The sequence below is a fragment of the Octodon degus genome, unplaced genomic scaffold (genome assembly GCF_000260255.1).
Source record: "Octodon degus isolate 3935 unplaced genomic scaffold, OctDeg1.0 scaffold00189, whole genome shotgun sequence".
Classification (NCBI taxonomy): Eukaryota; Metazoa; Chordata; class Mammalia; order Rodentia; family Octodontidae; genus Octodon; species Octodon degus.
Window position 1 is genome coordinate 1,019,794 of NW_004524765.1, and position 19,682 is coordinate 1,039,475.

At 39.8% G+C, this 19,682-nt stretch overlaps 1 protein-coding gene across 7 annotated transcripts in view; it reads right to left on the bottom strand.

Moving 5' to 3' along the window:
- Atp13a3 (ATPase 13A3) overlaps positions 1–19,682 on the bottom strand; it is an 88,604-nt gene that overhangs the window by 31,717 nt on the left and 37,205 nt on the right. For all 7 annotated transcript variants that reach the window (XM_023704124.1, XM_023704125.1, XM_023704121.1 and 4 more), the window contains 13 exons: positions 19,043–19,222; positions 18,648–18,805; positions 17,316–17,504; positions 15,663–15,724; positions 11,255–11,405; positions 7,673–7,789; positions 7,163–7,180; positions 6,917–7,070; positions 6,714–6,834; positions 3,659–3,783; positions 2,065–2,240; positions 512–634; positions 350–429 (listed from right to left, as the gene is read on the bottom strand). In XM_023704124.1, coding sequence (XP_023559892.1) covers positions 350–429; positions 512–634; positions 2,065–2,240; positions 3,659–3,783; positions 6,714–6,834; positions 6,917–7,070; positions 7,163–7,180; positions 7,673–7,789; positions 11,255–11,405; positions 15,663–15,724; positions 17,316–17,504; positions 18,648–18,805; positions 19,043–19,222 — 1,654 coding nt within the window. The remainder of the gene's footprint in view (positions 1–349; positions 430–511; positions 635–2,064; positions 2,241–3,658; positions 3,784–6,713; positions 6,835–6,916; positions 7,071–7,162; positions 7,181–7,672; positions 7,790–11,254; positions 11,406–15,662; positions 15,725–17,315; positions 17,505–18,647; positions 18,806–19,042; positions 19,223–19,682) is intronic.

Below are 19,682 nucleotides of genomic sequence, written 5' to 3' on the forward strand. Positions count from 1 at the left end.
GTTTCAGATTTCCAAGTTGTTTGGATCCTGGAATATTTACACAGGCTTCAATAGCTGAGTATCCCTTGCTCAAAAACATCAACTGTGAACTCCTCCAAATTCTGTTGCAATACTCAAAGAGTTTCAGATTTGGGGTATTTGGATTAAGGATGCTTGACATACATGTAAGAAATATTAGTTACTCTTCAGTTTGTAGATGAAACTATAATTCAAAAAATACACCTAAATACAAAATCTGGGGGGCCAGGGAGATAGCTCAGTAGGATAAGTGCTTGCCTGGCAAGCGCAAGAGCCTGAGTTCAATACCCAGTTCCAAAAATAAATAAATACAAAATCTACCAATACCTACTCTACATTTTGCAGTGCTTCTACCAACTGCGTCTTCTGATCTGGTGCCATACGAGCAAACACCGTTCCATGCAACATCAACTGGAAAAAAAACATTGATTTCTTTAAAATAGTATCTGTAATACACTCATGTGAACACATCCATGAACTCATTCTCACTTACCTTAGGAACCAGATCTTGAAAATGCTCTAGAATCACAGAAAATGATTTTCCATTCATGGCAAAATGGTAACGAGCCAGTTGCAGGTCCTCTAAGCTGTCATGAGCCAGCTTCATTGGAATCACCTGTGGATGAAGACACTGGCACTGTAATTAGGCAGCCACACAATCTATATTAAATGTACTTGTTCCAAGATGAACTATTTCTTTTAATATTTTACTCAAGATGCTAAGAATTGAACATCTATTCAAAATGAAAACTATCCTTCTTCCCCCCCCCAACCCCACCCCCGTACCAGGGATCAAACTCATGACCTTACCAGGCAAATGCTTATGCCTCTAAATTATCTTCTCAGCCTTTTTATTTTTTTTAATTTGTTTTTTTTTTTGGCCAGTTCAGCCCAACCTGAGGGTAGGGCTGGTGTGGCATGTGGTGCTAGGGATCGAACCTTGATCTCCTATGCCTGCCTAACCAGATGCTTTAGATCACTGAGCTACCTCGCTGGCCCTATTTTTATTTTTGTTTTTTAAGACAGGGTCTCATGTCAGTTCAGGCTGACCTTGAATTCATTGCAATCCTCTCTTCTCCACCTCCTAAGTACTGAGGAAACTCTATTTTTAAAAGTACCTATAATGCACACCTTTCTAAAAAAAAAAAAAAAGCCTGTTTATTAAAAAAAAACAAACAAAAAAAATCTTAGGATTAAATGTCATCTTTATTGTAAACACAATGGTACCTTGCTTGGTTCATGAACTCACATCTCTCCAAGACTCTGGTTGCTAACAGAACTGAACAAGAACCAAATCATCCAGAAAGAATGGCTATCATCAAGAAGTCAACCAATAACAAATGCTAAACAGGCTGTAGGGAAAAAGGAACCCTTCACCACTGTTAGAGTGTAGACGTTGTGGAAATCAGTGTGGAGATTCCTCAAAAAACTAGGATTAGAGGTCCCATTCAACCCAGCTATTCCCTCCCCTCTGGATATTTTACCAGAAAAACTGAAAACATTATACCACAGAGACAGATGTGGACTCATGTTTATAGCAGCACAATTTGTCATAGTTAAATCTTAGAAACAACCCACGTACCCATCAACTGAGGAATGGGTAAAAAAGATGTGGTATTTTTACACAATGGATTATTACTCAACTATACAAAAGATAAACATCCATAAAAGATGCAACTAGAGATCATACTCAAAAGTAAAATAAAACAGACCCATGTGTGTAAACATCATATTGTCTCACTAGTGTAAGAGCCTTAAAGAATAAAATAAAATATGAAAGGTACAATAAAAAAAAAGGACAATGAGATTTAGCCATAAGGTGAACACTGAACCTAACCACTGACTGATTCAGCCTGCAACCAGAATCATGGAAAGCCCCAAGTTCATGAGCTGAGGCACCGCACTGTGTGGGAGCTTAAGAACAACCTGCATCATTTATTACTAATTACTTAAAAATAAGATATTTACTAGGTTTTATCACTTTTAATTATTCTAGAATAAATTCAAATAAGCAAGCCTCAAAACAAAGTTAAATCTTGGTCTTACCTCTGAGTTGATTGCTGATAAATTACTGCTCTGGGTTAGGGAGTCTGCATAATGCCAATTTATCTTGGCAACTTTTCCATCCTTCGGAGGCAATGCTTCAGCAATAATAATTTTATCCTGAGGTAGAATCATTCCACAGTCTCTGGCCACAGAAACAGCAGTCAACATATTGTCACCTGATTTTCAAAATATTAAAATTTAAAGAAAAATGTAACGGTATGAAACAGTATTTACTAAGCATCTACAGCAGTCCCTGTGGCAAGCTAGAGAGATTAGTAATAATGTATGCTTTTGATCCTGGCCAGTCTTAAACTGACCACATCGGTCAGAGTACACTGACTAAACAACATCTCCTATGGAACAAGTACCCATGTGATAGGTAATCAGAACACTCTTAAGGTGCTAGAGACAGAATGGGGACCTTGAGCATGGAAGGCAGGCACCATGCCCCAGCACTGACTCACAAGTCATCAATATAAATATGATCTTCAGTCATCAAATGGCCTAGTGTGACACACAGAGCAGATGCTAAATCAATATTTGCGGAAATCATGGGGGGGGGGGGGTGTTGTCCTGAATAGAAGCACTGGTGTAGTAACAGAGAAGTCTGAATTACAAAACATCACACAAAACAAAATGTTGGAAGACACGATCAGAATGGATGTACTGCAAAGAGGCAACTTCTTGGTGATGAGAAAAACAAGCTGCAGAGATACAAGGACAAAAGCAGTCAGTGGGCAGGGGTTAGGGACCCTCACCACTACCATAACTGAGGGCAACTCCCACACACTACTTCCACAAGTGCTTTCCTTCAGCCACTGGGATACAATGCCATATTCTGCCATAGCAGAAAAGGAGAAGGGCAAGGAGACATCGATGGAAAGTGCCTTGGAGGAGTCGACATTGCAGGAGTGCTACTAGATAAACTATACAGTAAAAATATTAGATTTCCTGAATCTAAGACATAAAGTATAACACATATGCTTTTTCCACATAAGTCTTACTAACCACACCAATGCCAAAAAGTAACTTGAATCCAATTATTTGCTACAAAGAGCTACCACAATCTCACACAGCCAAGGAATTATCTAGTATTATCAACTCTAAGAACATCAAGAGAATCATTTGCTGTGGCAGCAAGATAAAAAACAGGCCCCACATTACTTACATTTCATTATCTGTTAGAAATACTATTAATCATTTTCCATGTACCTGGTAGTTTCCAAAACACTCCAAAATGTTTAATCCATGCTCCTAATCCTCAACTGATTTTATATTCTAGTATAGAAAACAAAACTACAAACAAGTTAATACAAGTTAAGTACTTTGAGGTTAGAGACAGATAACAAAGAAGAACAGAATTTAAATTTTTACAGTATTCCCTATTTTTCATGCTTCCTATGAACAGAATGTGCTAGATCTCACTATTGCCTGGTTACCTTGGACCCCAGGAAAGCATTCAGAGCTGAAAAGGGGCAGTATGAGATGGAGCCGCTGTGTAAAAGCTTTTAAAACTGACATTGTTTCTCAATAATATACAACTTGAACTCGAGTCATACTCATTCTTTTCCTGTGTTGTTTCACAATATCTAACCTGTGACCATGACAGTGCGAATGTTGGCTTTATGCAAATCTTCAAGTACTGCAGGGGTTTCTTGCTTTAATTTGTTCTGCATTATAATTAATCCCATAAAATCCATGTTGTTTTCAATGGCATCTCTGTAGAAAAAGAAGTTTTAACACATAATGATTTAGTCAAGAACAGTGTTGTTCTCTTTATGTTGACAATTAAGTACCTACATATTATGAAGTAACATGTTTTATATGCTGAATAAACCATATATTTATAAGCTGAATACCTGAAACATTTTTATCTGAACAAATCCCAAAAGATACTTTTTATACACTGAAATAAAATGTTATCCTTGGAAACATGTAATACAAGGATCATTTGAAAATGTTTATCTTTTAAAATACTAAATCCTAATACTAACACTGATCTTATATCCAACCCCAAAATGCATAAGCATAACATTATACTGTCCCTCATAAAATATATTCTAATTTATTTATGGGGAGAGGATGGCAAGAATCAAACTCAGGACCTTGAGCTTCCCAGGCAGGCTCATTCACTAGTCCAACACACACCTTAATTTAAATGTTAAGAGAAATGAGGGAAAATCTGAGCCACAAGCACAGCTGCTAAAATTATAGCAGATTCATTGTCAAGTATTCACTAACTCTATAAACAATTTTTTGTTTTATTCCTGTTTCTTGAATAAGATAGGATCTTGCTATGTTGCCCAGGCTAGCCTCAAACTTCCTCCAATCCTCGTGCCTCAGCCTCCTGGGAGTACCGGAATTACAAGAGTGTGCCACAATGACCAATTTATAAACAACTTTTTTTTTTAACGCATTTGGTACAGGGTCTACAGGGTCTCACTACCTAGATCGGACTCGTAGTGATTCTCCTATTCTGAACCTCCCAAACTGGCATTACAGGTGTATGCCACCACGCCCAGTCTCATTCACAGTTTCAGCATGGGGGGGGGGGGCGCGCGCCAGGGGGCAGGGCTAGCACGGCAAGTTGGGGATCAAACCCCCAGCCCCTGTATTTGCCTAAGCAGGTGCTTTAATCCACTGAGCTATCTGGCCAGCCCTTATAAACAATTCTTGATCCCTGATACTTGACACAAAAACTATTACTATAGTAGTGCACACAGTGAGAACTATTCAGGACCCAGGAAAGCATCTCTGAGAACACTGATAATAGAGTCATCCAGGTGGTATTCTTCAAATAGTCAGGTCTACTATGCATTAGCACTGTTCTAACTGCTAGAAGGTCGAAGATGAAAAGGCACACCACTCTCCTTTCAAGAGGGGGAAGTAAGATGCAGCCAAAGAGATACTGTGCATGCAAAAATAAGATATACTTCAACAATATAATGGAGATGAATTGTTTCATACAGTCACATTCTTATGAAATCTTAAGCTACCAAAACTATATAGTAGAAACTTGTTTTTGCAATGGAGAAAAAGGGATTTGATGTTAGTGACTAGACTTTCATTTTCACAATAATCAAGTGGTTTCTCTACACAAGAATTAATAAAGATACTTGATTATACACCTATCAAACCTAAATATCTTGGCAAATATAATGTGTAATAATGGGGTACGTAGGTAATAAAGATATTAAATAACAGGAAAATTTAAAATAATTTATACTGCTGGTGTTAATGGAAGAAGAAAAAAGAAGTCTGAAACAGTCTAAGAGAACAATGTTCAAGATATAAAGGTTTAAGCTCTTAAGAAAAATGTTAAAATCTATCCCTACAAAGCACAACTGCAATGGGCTACTGGTCTCTTTTAGAATATTTTGCTGAGTTTACACACCTATAATATTCAATAACAGAACTTAAAAAAAATGGGGTATAACTATGAATGTCCATTTTGTATCTGTGTATTCAAAGTGGTTGGGATAGATATATAGTTGCATTCTCTTAATGAATAGAATGATTTTTTCTAATGGTGTTTGTAAGTAGGATCACAAGTCTGCATCTTGTACAGCAATTAACCACTAAGAAGAATATATGCAGTGTATTATTTGTTGAAACTGTACTTTCGATTTGATTTGAAACTGTCTCATTGCTATATGTTTATCAATAAAACTTTGAAAAGAAAAAACAAAAAAAACAAGCAAAAAAAAAAAAAAACCACAACCGCAACATGGAGGTCTTGGTGGCTTAAGGACAAGGAAAAAATGAAATTAGAAAAAGTAGATTAGCAGGAACAGGGTGTTCTGGCCAAACAAAGAGCCTAACCAAGGGCACAGGAGGCATCTGCTAAGCTCAAGAACCACAGGCAAGCCAACTCTCTTTAAGGGGGAAATGGCAAAAGGCAAAGCTTTGTATGAAAAGTGAAGAATGCAATGCAACCTTTGGAGGTATCGCGATACCTTACACACATGCAGCTCCCACCCATGCATATACCACAGATCGCAGGGAAAGGTTTTACATTTGTTTTTTTCTGCAACCCTTAGCTAGAAACCAACGGATATTCTTTTCTGCTTACAAACTGCAGAATATTTCATAGCACGCCTCCAAAGGGTAAACATCAATCTTTTAGAACAAAAATAATAATCCTTAAATGAGAAACCTACACTTATGGAAAGAAATGTGATATCCACATGCTAACTGAGCAGAGATTAAGAGAAATGGGATGTCAGGAAGAGGAGTGACCACCACACTGACCAAAATCAGTGCTTGGATCCAACCCCTGGGCAAAGGAAAGATAATTTGAGGAAAATAATCTTCTGAACTGTTTACCATTTCTCCAACATACATGACACATGTAAGCATTTGAGTAATATTTGACAAAAACATTGCAAGTAGTTCCAAAAAATTGTAAGAGTAAACAGAATTTTTCAATACGCAAACATATGCAAAAAGTCAATATAAAACGACAAGAAACTGGATAATGGAAACAAATGAACGTAATTTTAGCTCAAACACCTAACACAGTATCATATTATATACAGATAGATTCAATAAATATTTCATAACCAAATGACAGGCACAGCACCATGAATGTCAGACATAAACACGAACAGTACACCACTGGAGAAGATAGAGGAGCGGGATGACCTTACCTGCTAATGTTCTGTACTTTATGCCATGTCAGTTTGGACTCCAATTTTCTGTGTGCAAGAGCAATCACGCGGAAACCCTGTGTAGTATAATCTTCTAATACTTTCTCAAAATCAATAGGCACTAAAAGAAAAAAAGCCAACTCACTGTTAGAACTGCTAACAGCAGCAAACACCATCCTCACCACAGGCTGACCCTTCCTCACCTGTCTCAGGTCTGCAGAGGCCGGCAACAACCTCTGGGGCCCCTTTCATGTAGGCATCCATCTTCTTTTCTGTGAGCACCTTGGCAACCACACTCATGCGTTGCAAAGCTGAAGCAAATGGGAACTGGCGAACAATTCCTATCTCATAAATAGCCTGCACAATTTCAAAATATGTACAAAGCATGTGTTATTCTTCAAGAATACAAATGAATGTACTTAGGTGACAAGAAAACATTCTTCACTCACTGGAAGTTCAAACAGCTCCTATAAACAAAAGAAAGCATATATTAAGTTCATCACTATATTCAAGTTGGAAATAACATAAGCATCTACACAGCATTACTTGAAAAATAGCAAAGACCTTTATCATTTCACAGTTAAGATTCAAGATTCCTTCTCTACTACCTCTCATAAAAGTATGGGGATCTTATTTTGAAAACTCATCTAAAAGCAAAGCTCTCCTTATTTAAGATTTCTTTTACTTATTTTTATTCGGTTGTAGGAATATCCAATTTGAATGACTATCATATATTTAAGTCACTAGGCATTAAAGCTGCTGGGTAAACTACAAATCTCAACCTTAAAAAATTCCCTGTCCCATACCAGAGGTACATACAGTTTCAGAGAAACAGCTGAAATAGCCCTGTTTGCATAAGGTTAAATAAAAGACATTTGACTCTTTCTAGCAACATTTTGAAATAAGAGCTAAATGTAGGATAAGATCAACAGCATCGCCCAGCATTCCCTGGTGCATACCATTTCTTCATTTTCTGCAGGTAGGGATTCAGGAAGTAGCTGCTTGGGAGGCCGAACCACAGTGGGCATAATCCGATTATGAAGTGCTGTTTCTTCTTCAGTTGCTTCTTCCAGAATCTGAAAGAAAAAACATTCAACACCCTGCTTCACAAAATTCAATTATTGGTACAAGGGACCATAATGGCCATTTTCAGTAAATTTGTTAGAAAGTGCTGTCTAATGAACAAATCAGTACTACTAGATGACTATGGTACACAGAGCTAGCTAGTTAGATACCTCACAACCCATGTAAATGCTGAAACAGCTAAGAAACATTAAAATACAGAAATAAACATCTATCATTCTGTTGTCACAACTTAATGGGATTAGAGGCTGACTTTGTGAAAAACAAATGGTTCTTGAAGCTCCAAGAATTTTGTCTATCACTGGGTAATAGCTCAGTGGCACAGAGCCTGCCTAGCAAGAGCAAGGTCCTAAGTTCAATTCTGCATAAAAAGAAAAAAAAAAAATTATTGTTTTAGCGAGGTGTGGTGGTACATGCCTGTAACTCCAGCACTCTGGAGCCTGAGGCAAGAGGATCCTTGTGTTTGATCCCCAGGCATGCCATGCAGGCCTGCTCTCAGGGCGCAGAGACATGATGGTGGCAGGCACCTATAATCCCAGCCCTTGAGAGGCTGAAAACAGGAGGACCACTATGAGTTCAATCTGTGTAGTGAGACCCTGTACTAAATACAGAAAGACCGAAAGACCAAAAGACAGACAGACAGACAGACAGACAGACAGACAGACAGACAGACAGATCCTTGTAAATTCAAGACCAGCCTGGGCTACAAAGTTGGCTCAAGGCCAACCTAAACTGCATAGCAAAACCCTGTCTCAAAAAGACAAAAAAAAAAAAAAAAAGACTTTTGTTGGGTCACCTTTCTACCATAAACGATTCCACCTTAAGGGCTGGGGATATAGCTCAGTAGAATAAGCGCTCGCTTGGCAAGCACAAGAGTCTGAGTTCAATCCCCGGTTCCACCAAAAAAAAAAAAAAAAAGATTCCACCTTAGTACAACCACTAGGCCAAGAATAGGACAAGGGTCAGGCTTGATAAAGCACACCTATAATCCCAGGACTCTAGAAGCCTGAGGCAGGAGGACTACAAGTTCGAATTCCACATGGAAAACTCAGTTAAAAAAACAAACAAACAAACAAAAAAACACTCAGTAAGACCCCATCTCAAAAAAATAAGAAGTAAAACAAAAAAATGCAACCCTAAGCTCAGGATATAGCTCAATGTGAAGGTCACAAACTGAGTCCCTAATACTGCACCAGAAAACAGGCAAGGAGACAGGTTAAGATATAAAGACTGAGTTCAGTATTTCAACCTTAAATACTCCTAGTAAAGCTACTACTACACCTGAACCCCCTGAAACTTACTTTAATAATGATGAGAAGGGTGAAACGATTCTAGAAGGCAGGGGTATAGCTCAATGGTAAGACTGCATAGCTAATAGTTATGAGGCCCTAGGTTCAATTGCGGGAAAAGGGTTTTTTTTTTTAATTTTTAAAACAAATTCCTATATTACATACATACATAAGAGGAACAATATGGGCCGGCAAGATAGCTCAGTGGACTAAAGTGCCTACTCAGAGCAGAGACCGAGGTTCAATCCTGGCACCACATGCCAAGCCAGCCCCACCTCCAGGGCAGGGTGAGCAGGCAAGAATCCGAGCATAGTGGCGCATGCCAGTAATTCCAGCTCTGGGGAAGCTGAAAGCAGGAGGATCACCATAAGCCTGAGCTGTGTAGTGACACCCTGCAACAACCAAAAACATAAAAAGGCCAGCCTGACAGCTCAGCGGACTAAAGTGCCTGCTTAGGCACAGCGCAGTGGCCAGGGGTGCCCACCCTTGGGGAACACTGAGACAGTGCCCGAGACTAGGCGTGGTGGTACACGCCTATAATCCCAGCACTTGGGAAGCTGAAAACAGAAGAATCACTGAGTCCCACCTATGTAGATCCTGTCCTAAGTACAGAAATATAGAAATAAAAATAAAAATAGAAACAAAAAGAAAAAAGGAGGAACAATAAACTAATCTCTGTGACTGGAGGATTCAAACAATAAAAATAAAGAAGAAAACTGTGCCCCATTAGCCAATTTCATAAATTCTCTGACACCTCCACCCCACACACACATTTTAACATCTGTGAACCTAGAATGCACCATCATTCCATATTACCCGATCACATCAAGCAGTCAAGCTTGGCTCTGTGAACCTATTCTACTCCAAGGACAGGCCCGATGTGCAACCCCCAAAGCACCTCATGGCCCACGAAATGCAAACTTCCTTATATAACATTAAACACTACACTCTGTTATCTACAGTGTCATCTATGATGAGGATCTATTCCACTGGAAAAAGCTTAGCAGCTTCAGAGAAAGCCCAATTTTGCTTCTCTTTCTATAAAAGAAGCAGGGCTTCAAGAACCAAATTTCAGTACCATAAACTCATGAACTATGAGCCTATAGAAGATGGCGGAGTATTTTGCTAGTCATCCACTCCTTCCTTTTTAAAAGCCTAACAAAATACGAAGAAAGTAAACAGAAAGTCAAGGAGGGACAGGTCCACTTTTAAACATGTAAACACAAGGCAAACTGGACATTGCTAACTGACAGCCCAGAAGGCAGGAATGGGGTGAACACACAGGGGAGGTCCCAGAGGGGTGAGAACCCAACGAAGGCACACAGCTGGCTGGGCTGAGCTGAATGCACCAGCGAGGCAGGCAGTTAAGTGCTTCTCCAGACAGGCCCTCCTAGGAGGAGCAAGGGCTACCAGAGCAAAACCTCTGGGTAAGCAAATGTGGCAAGAGTGGGAATGCAGCCGGCCTGGGAGGAGACTCGTGACACACAGAACCCTTGGGCAACCTCACCACTGCCTCTCACAATGACCCAATCGCAGTTTTTCTCGAGTGAGAAAGTACTGTCCAGATATGTAAAGAAAACACACAGCATGAAACAGAGAGTACGAATCAAAGAAAAAACCAACCAAACAAATAACTGCTGCTAGAAAAAACAAAAGCAATGAACATATCTATGTAAGAAACGAGCCACCCATTACCAAATTGCCTCTAAGTCCAGAACTGTGGAGGTGACGGCAGGCGGGCCACAAGCTTGAGGCCAGCCAAGACTACATAATAAAACTGAGTTTCAAAACAAAAAGCACCAGCAGAAAGAAGAAATGCCATAAAATGCTAACCAAAGAACTAAACACTTACAAATTAAGATCACCAGTGGCAGAAATATAAAGTGCAAAACACACACACACACACACACACACACACACACACACACACACACACACAAAGCTGCCGGCTACTTTTATTCTACACAAACAGATGCAGCCATGAAAGGCAGTGGCACTCACTTCTAGTCTAGCACACACTTCCACATCTCTCTGGGATGTCTGTATAGAAACTGCATAATTAGCTCTTTAAAAGTTACAGGACTGGTGGCCAATCTTCCCATGAGTTCATGTACTTTCACTACAATTTTCTGAAGTAAAGATCATGTGTCTGTGAGATGCTGAGCTTACCCATCCAATGGCTTCAAACATCTTCAAGTCCAGGGGGTCACCAGAAAGCACTCCTTCAATCTTTGTAAGGGAATGACAAGTAGCCATGCATGCGACAAACTGAGATTTCACCAACATCTCGTTACAAACATTTTCTTCTGGCAAAAGAAATCTAAACAGAAATATACTGTTAGGTTCATAAATCCCCAGCTGGCCTTTTTATACTTTGTGGTTAAAAAAAAAACAAAAAACAAATTCAAAAGTGAGCTCATGAGTAAGGATAATTTCCATGTACAAAACAAAAGTAGAGGAAAACAAATCCAAAGGAGTAGTATGAGCTGCACTGATGCTGTAGCTGCAGGGGGAGGAGGGGTGGTGGCCACCAGGATGCCACACAGCAGGAGACAGTGGCACCAGTGAAATACAGAGCTCACTCTGACTGAACCCCTCACATTCAAAGATGCCAATGCTGCTGAAGAGCTCTGCACCATGGGAAAGCCCACTAGTTTACCCAATGCCAAAGCACAACTAAACTTATGCCCGTCTCTTGTACACCCAAAGTTCAAGGTAAGAGCTAATATTACACTGTCATAATGTCAGTATTTTGGAAGCTAAGCCTGGGTAACTTGGTGAGACTGTGTCTTAAAGAAGCAGCTAGATGGGCTGGGGAGATAGCTCGGCAGTCTAAGCACCTGCTTGCCAAGTGCAAGGACACGGTTTTGACCCTGGTACCAAATGTCATACCAGCCCCCACTGTGCTGGCCACCAAAACCTGGGCTTGGTGGCATACCCCTGTAATCCCAGTGCTGGGGAGGCTTAGACAGGAGGGTCACTGCAAGTCTGAGCTGTGTTGCAAGATACTGTGCCAAATAAATAAGTAATTTTCATGGAGCAGGGGAGATGACTCAGTGGAATAAACACTTTCCTGGCAAGTGCAAGGGCCTGAGTTCAATCCCCTGTTCCACCATTAAAAAAAAAAAAAAAATCATACATTTTTTTAAAAAGGGAGCGTCTACAAGCAGGTATAGGGGCTAGGGTTCAATCCCCAGGCCTGCTGTGCCGGCCCTGTACTTTGGGGCACCCTAAGACAGCAATTGAGACTGGGCGTGGTAGCACGTGCCTATAATCCCAGCTCTTGGGAGGCTGTAAACAGGCAGATCACTATGAATCCAATCTAGTAGTAAGACCCTGAACACCCTGTAGACCCTCCCTTAAAATACAATAAATAAATAAATAAATAGGCCAGCCAGATAGCTCATCAGATTAAAACGCCTGCTTAAGCAGAAGCAGGGGTTGGAGGTTCGATATCCCCCCCCCCCCCACCCCCCAGGGCACACTGAGATGGCCACTGAGACTGGGCGTGGTGGCGCACCCAGTAATCCCAGCACTTGGGAAGCTGAAAACAGGTGGATAAGTAAAGTCTGATCTGTGTAGTGAGATCTTGTAGTAAATTAAAAAAAAAAAAAAAAAAAAAAAGTAGTAGTAGTAGTAGTAACTAGAGTTATATCTGAATACCAAGGCCCTGGGTTTGATTCCCAGTACCACAGAGAGGAAAGGGCACCAATATCTATGTAGTATGTCCTGTGCACCAGGCACTGTTCTAAGAACTCTACCTACAGAGACTCATTTCCTCCTCACATCACAGGAAGGATTTACTCATCCCTGCTACAGACATGGGAACTAACGCAGAATGATACACTAATTTGTCCAGGGTTCCACCACCTGTCAATAGCCAAACAAGGACTGAAACATAAGGCCAACTCTGAGCCACCACATTCTACAGCACATGTGGGAGTTGAAATACACAGTGCTGCCTGGCTTCCAAATCCCCAAACTGTCAGAACAACAGTGCTGCTGGTCTGGTAGCACATATATCACAGAGTCCTCTGGGAAGTGAAGAAGACCCCATAACACAGCCACGAGAGAGGCTCACTGAAAACCCAGCTCAGGACAGCTATGGTTTAAAGCTGTTATGTCAAGAGACGTAACAAAGAACTGCAATGTCACAAGTCTGAGATTATAAATGGCAACTGAAAGAATGCCACAGTGGTTTTTTTTTTTAGAAAAAGTACAACATAGGGGCAGGGGAGTTAGCTCAGTAGAATAGGTGCTTCCCTGGCAAGCGCAAGGGCCTGAGTTCAATCCCCGGTTCCGCAAAAAAGAAAAGAAAAAGTACAACACTGCAAGGGAAGATGGGGGCAGACTTAGAAAGAACCAAGGGAAACTTTATCCAGCATGTGGTTAGGATGCATAGATGGAAAAGAAAACAGAGAATGAGGAGCTATAAGGGAAGAGTGGAAGCTGGAAGTGCTCCAGAATTGAAGAAAAATGTAAACCCATGGGGATTTAGAAGCAGAATGAGTCCTGTAAGTAATAAAGGAGCATGGCGAGACTGCAGAAATCAAGGACAAAGGGGCAAGACAGAAAGCAGATCACTAGAGATTGGGACTTCCTAGCAGTAACAAAAGGTGTCAGGAGAAATGAGTGAGTGAGGAAACACATTTGTAAGCCATCACAGTGAAAGTGGGCATGGTGGTACACATCTGTAGTCCCAGCACTTTGGGAGGCAAAGGCAGGAAGATCCCATTGAAGCCTATCCCAGGCAACATTGTACTGATTATTCAGTACAAGATCTGAGCAAGATCTTGTCTCAAAATAAAATTATTAGGGGCCAAGGAGATGGCTCAGTTGAACAAACGCTTCCCTGGCAAGCGCAAGGGCCTGAGTTCAAGCCCTGGCTCCACAAAAAAAAATAAAAATAAAAATAAAATTATTAAAACTAAAAAGGCATGGGGTTAAAGCTCAGTACAAAGGCCCTGGATTAAATCTCCAGTACCACAAAAACGAAGGGAGTGGAGTAGAGGCACCAGACCTAATGAACATAGTAGTTACAAAAGAATGTAATCCACAGGAATGGGATACTAAAAACTATGATAAAGGTGTTTACAAACCTAGTAAAATCCAAGCACCAAGAATGTGTAAAACCAAAATCATAATCTTAAACCATTATAGAACAAATAAGCATAACAGAGGAGAATAATCAGTACAATGTACCTATAGCCTGGGTTTTTGGGGATTCAGGAGGCAGTACAGACATCTAAAAGCTAAGCCCCTAATCATGAATATTAATTTAAGAACAGGTAGTCAGAGATTAGGGTATATAAATTCTGAGAAAATGAAGGAAAGAATTTAAACAGTTTAGGACAACATATATTAAAGACAGAACTCTGCAATTACACAACCAAAGAACAGTCACTCAATCACGAAAGACAAAAATGTGGCAGCTTTTGGAGGAGAAAAAAATGACAAACACAACTACAGAAGTACAACTTCTGAGCATCAAAGACAATAAAAAGTTTTTAAAAAGCCTGGAATTGGCAGAATAAATCTGTAATACATGGTATCGAAAGAGGTTACCCCCCAAAAAACAAAGAACTTCTAGCAAATGAAGATGGTAGATAAAGAGGAACCACATAAAAGAGAATAAACAGCACAGAGAATACTAAGTGATGCTGCTCAAAACCATGAAGATATTCAACTTTGTAAGGAATGAAGAGAATACAAATAAAGATACAGCTGGGGAGATAGCTCAGGAGCATAAAAACCTGCCTGGCAGGCAAAGGTCCTGATTGATCGCTGATAAAAAAAAAAGATACAGTGAAATAGCCATTTCATATTCATACGTTTGGCAAAAAGTTACATGCCTGACAATATTTAGCTTGCACTGATGTGAAGCAAGAGGATCTTTGCTCTGGAGGAAAGGACAAACAGGCCCGGCCCATATAGTTAGGCAAGGGCTGGAGGCAAAGTGGAAGCTGAGCAGTGCACACTGAGAGGCTGGCGCGCTCAGGCCCAGCCACACACTCACAGCTGGCTGTGAGGGGTGTAGTCAAGGCACTATTTGTGAAAGCACAGGGGAAAAAAGGAAAATATCCCTAGTAGAAAAAATAACTCTGGCTTCATTACATAATGAAATAATGAGCAGATAAAATCAGGCTGGGGATTTAGCTCAGGGGCACAGTATCTGCCTGGCAAGCATGAGGTCATGAGTTTGACTTCCGGTACCAAGAAAAAAGAAAGAAAATCAGTAAGTTTGATCCCTACTCATCAACATGAATGTATCTTGAAAGCAATTCAGAACAGAGAAAAGTAGCAAAACCATGTCATTTATGTGTATTTACAGACTGTGTTTTGAAAATAAAAAATGTACACAAAAATAAAAATAAATTTGAAGAATCAAGAAAGAGAATGGCACTTTTTAAGTATTTTAATCTCTTAAAAGAGGAAATCTGAAGTAAACATGGCAAAACAACTGCTTAGGTTTGGTGGCAGGTATACAACTGTTAATGGTACCTTTTGTGTTTGAATATTGCATGTGCTAAAATATTAAAAATCATCTAATCATGCGCTGAACGTAGGCAATACTTACCGCATATTTTGCACTCGTTGAATCCCCCAAAGATCTAAACCATCTTCAGTAAGAGTTCCAGTCTAAAATAAATAAATACCAACTAAGAATATGTCAAAGAAGAAAAACTCCACATGCACTATTAGTGAAAACTGCTACATATACACAATGAGGTATTACAGTCTGAAAAGAAAAAAAAGGCAACAAATCCGTACACTGAGGGAAAAGGACTTGGACAATATACAAAGTTTAACTGAAAAATACAGTGAAAGTTTAAATTTTAAAAATGTACTGCATTAAAACAGTGCCATGAAAGTTCATTATATTGTTATTTTTTTTCAACTTTTGTGTCTGTTTAAATGCTTAAGAAAATCAGGGGTTCAATGGCCAGCCTACCATGTCAGCCCCACTCCCAGGGCATGCTGAGACGGCAACTGAGACTGGGCATGGTGGCGTGCCCAGTAATTCCTGCATTTACATTAGGGAGGCTAAGAACAGAAGGATCACTACAAGTACAATCTGTGTAGTGAGACCCTGTAGAGCCTGAACTAAATACACTGGCAAGTAAGCAAGCAAGGAAAGAAGGAAGGTAGTTAGTTCATTCTAGGGAACCAGGCACAGTGTTGCCTATCTGTAATCCCAGCACTGAGGGAGGCAGAGGCAAGAGGATCACAAGTTCTAGCCCAGCTTGGGCAACTTAGCAAGTCTCTGTCTCAAAAACCACAAAAAGAGCTAGGGATGTAGCTGAGTGGTGGAGTGCTCGAGTTCACTCTCCCCTTACCACAAAACAAGAATAAAGATTCTAGAGACTGTGGTTCAATAGTATAACACATGTTTACCATATATGCAAGGCTCTGGGTCAATTCCCAGCACTCAAAAAAGAAAAACAAGTTTCAAAAAAGATAAACACAAATATATTTTTTAAGTAGATGAAACAGTGATGTGAATTTTTTTTTCAAGCTATACTTTTCTCATGTTTTATTTAATAAATAAATGCTTGAAAATCAAATTCTTCTGTGTCACCTAGAAGAGGTAAAGAACAGCTTCAATAATATGAAACCAGGGGCTGGTGAGATGGCTCGGTGGTCTAAGGCACCTACTTAGAACAAGCTTAGCAAAGCACAGGGACCACGGTACAATCCCCCAGCACCACATGCCAGCCAGCCCCGCCCCCTGGTGGGCTGAGCTGGCCACACACACACAAAAAAAACTTTTTTAAAAGATTTAATTAAAAAAAAAAAAAAAAGTAGGGCTGAGGAGACAGCTCAGTATAATAAGTGCTTGCCTGGCAAGCTCAGGGTCCTGAGTTCAAACCCCAGTACCACCAAAAAAAAAAAAAAAAAAATCTCCATAGAGAGCCAATTCTATTAAACTAGGAGTTATCTAAAAACAGGAAAAAAAATATGTAAGTTTTATCGTTATTACTACAAGAAATAATTCTGGATGCAAGCAGTCAACTACAGACTTATGGCATGTAACCAATACCCAAAAAATTAAAGAAACAGAAAACATGAAATATTTTTTAAATAATAGATAAGCTAAATAAAGTGAGGAAAAGAAAATCAGAGGAACATTAAAGAACAATGGCAAGTCAGTTACGAAAGAAAATGGAAAACAACACTTAAAAGCTACCGAGCAAATAACCTTTGAGAATGATTACGAAACTGAACCAACCTTGTCGAAACAAACAAGATTTAGCTGCCCACATATATTTATCCTTTGGGGACTGATACAGAAAATGCCAACTGTTTTCAGTCTCCTCTGAGCATACACAATCCCAGCAGTCATTGCAGCAGGAAGTGCAGGGGGCACAGTAATTGTAATGATGTCAAGAGACTCAAAAATTATTGTCCCAACCTCTACCTGCAATTGACACAAAAATAAATGTCAAGCCCCTATTACTAAATATTTACTAACTTAAATCCAGATTTGGTGGCCCACGCCTATAATCCCAGCACTTTAAAGGCCAAGGTAGGAGGATCATTGTGAGTTCAAGGCCAGACTAGGTTATGGAGTAAGTTCAAAGCCACTTTACACTACACAAGACCCTATTTCACAAAGCCAAAAATAAATGAATAAATGAAGACACACTAATTTAGCACGGGTATTTCTTTAGCAAAAATTTATAAACACTAAATCTCATACATAACCACACACACACAAGCATGTATACATATATGAATATATAATACATACACCATCTAGTAGTGGTTTATATTTTTTTTTTCCTTCAGAGATTCTACAAAATAGCTGAATGAATTGTTAAATGGATTATAGAATGACAGGAAACTTCTGCCAAGAAGGCAAACACCTCTCATTCTTCACATATGCCATGCTTTAATCCAAGTGCAACAAACTTTTTCAGATACTGATATATCCTACAAATACCATACTGCACTAGTCTGCACAGGAAACAGAAAAGAGAAATTTGCTGGGTACAATGATGTTTATAATCTTAGCTACTCAGGGGGCTGAGGCCAAAAGATCTCAAGTTCAAGGCCAGCCTGAGCAACTTTATGAGACTATCTCAAAATAAAATAGAAAAGAGGTGGTGACATAGTTGGGTGGTAGAGCACTTACCTAGTATGCATGAGACACTGGACTCAATCCCCAGTGTCACAAAAAGAGGGAGGAAGGGAAGGAAAAGGTAACTGACAGTGTTAGTGGCCCTTCATGAACTGTTAAAAAATAATTTATTGCTGTATATTCTATCCCAAAGGTAAAAATACATAAAGCTTTTGGTATGCACATGTTTTTTCCTCTTCCCTTAAAAGTCTCAAAAAGTAGAAGATGATCTGAATAGAACAATCCAAAACACCACATGGTAAGATGAGATGTTCTATGTGTTTTCTAATTTAATAGCTACTAGTTTCACATGGCATCCTGGGAGCAATCAGAGTTAGCCCAAAAACAAAGTTCCTCAGTTTCACTCACCACATTTCAAAATTCTCAACAGCCACACATGATAATTAAGCCTTGAACCCTATTAAGGTCCCATATACGCACCTCATTTAAAATGTTATTAATAATTGTGTAGATGAACCCAATGCCAGCCACGCCCACGAGACAAAGCAGAAACAAGTAGGCATCTCGGTAGAGCTTAAAATCAGTTGGTTTGGGATACAGTATGGAACGGACAAGCTGTCCTTTGGAAGTACTAAATCCTTTCAAAAATTAAAGAGAAAAATTACTTACATTTTTACAAGAAAATGAGAATTATCTGTCAAAACACTTATTGTTTAAAGCAAAATAAAAGGCAGATGACAGGAAGCAGGGAAACAGACTCAAGATGGGCAGGGAACGGGGTGGAGCAGACAAGAGGGGTGGAATGGACAATGATAAGGACTGTGACGTGATGCGCATGCCTGTGCTGACCGTGCTCATCGTGCGGTATTCCCTACCTGTTCTGACCACAATGGCTTTCACAAGTTCTCCGGTGTAGAAGCGAGTCTGGATTACAGTTGTTCCACAGAACAGAGTATGTCGCTTATGTGTTTCTGGACTATAGTATTCCTCTCCTGTGCCTTTCATATTTACTGAAGGATTTGGCAAATTAGTCTTTGTCACTGGAACACTTTCTCCTATTTAAAAAAAAAATCGTTAACATATTTACGATTAGGGTGGCACAGAAATCAGTATCAAATGAAAACATCCTGAATTAGGAATATCTAAATGTTACAGTGCTATTTACCATCGTTAATAAGAGTTCTACATAAACAGCCAAGCATGGTTGTGCACACTGGTAATCCCACAGCATGACCCTGTCTCAAAAATCAAATAAACAACAAAGAGTTCTACAAGTACACAATGTAGTAAACCAATTTCCCTTTTTAACCTACTAATTGGTTCACACAAAAATGCCCCATTTTTGCCCCCACAATAATTACTGGAAGTGATTTGTGACTCCAAGGTAACACCTGTCCCCAGGCATCGCAATGCACACCGGTAATCCCAACTATCCAGAACCCTGAAGGAGGAAGTGTGCAAGGTCCAGGGCAGCCTGGGAAATTTGAACTCCATCTCAAAATTGGGGGGGGGGGG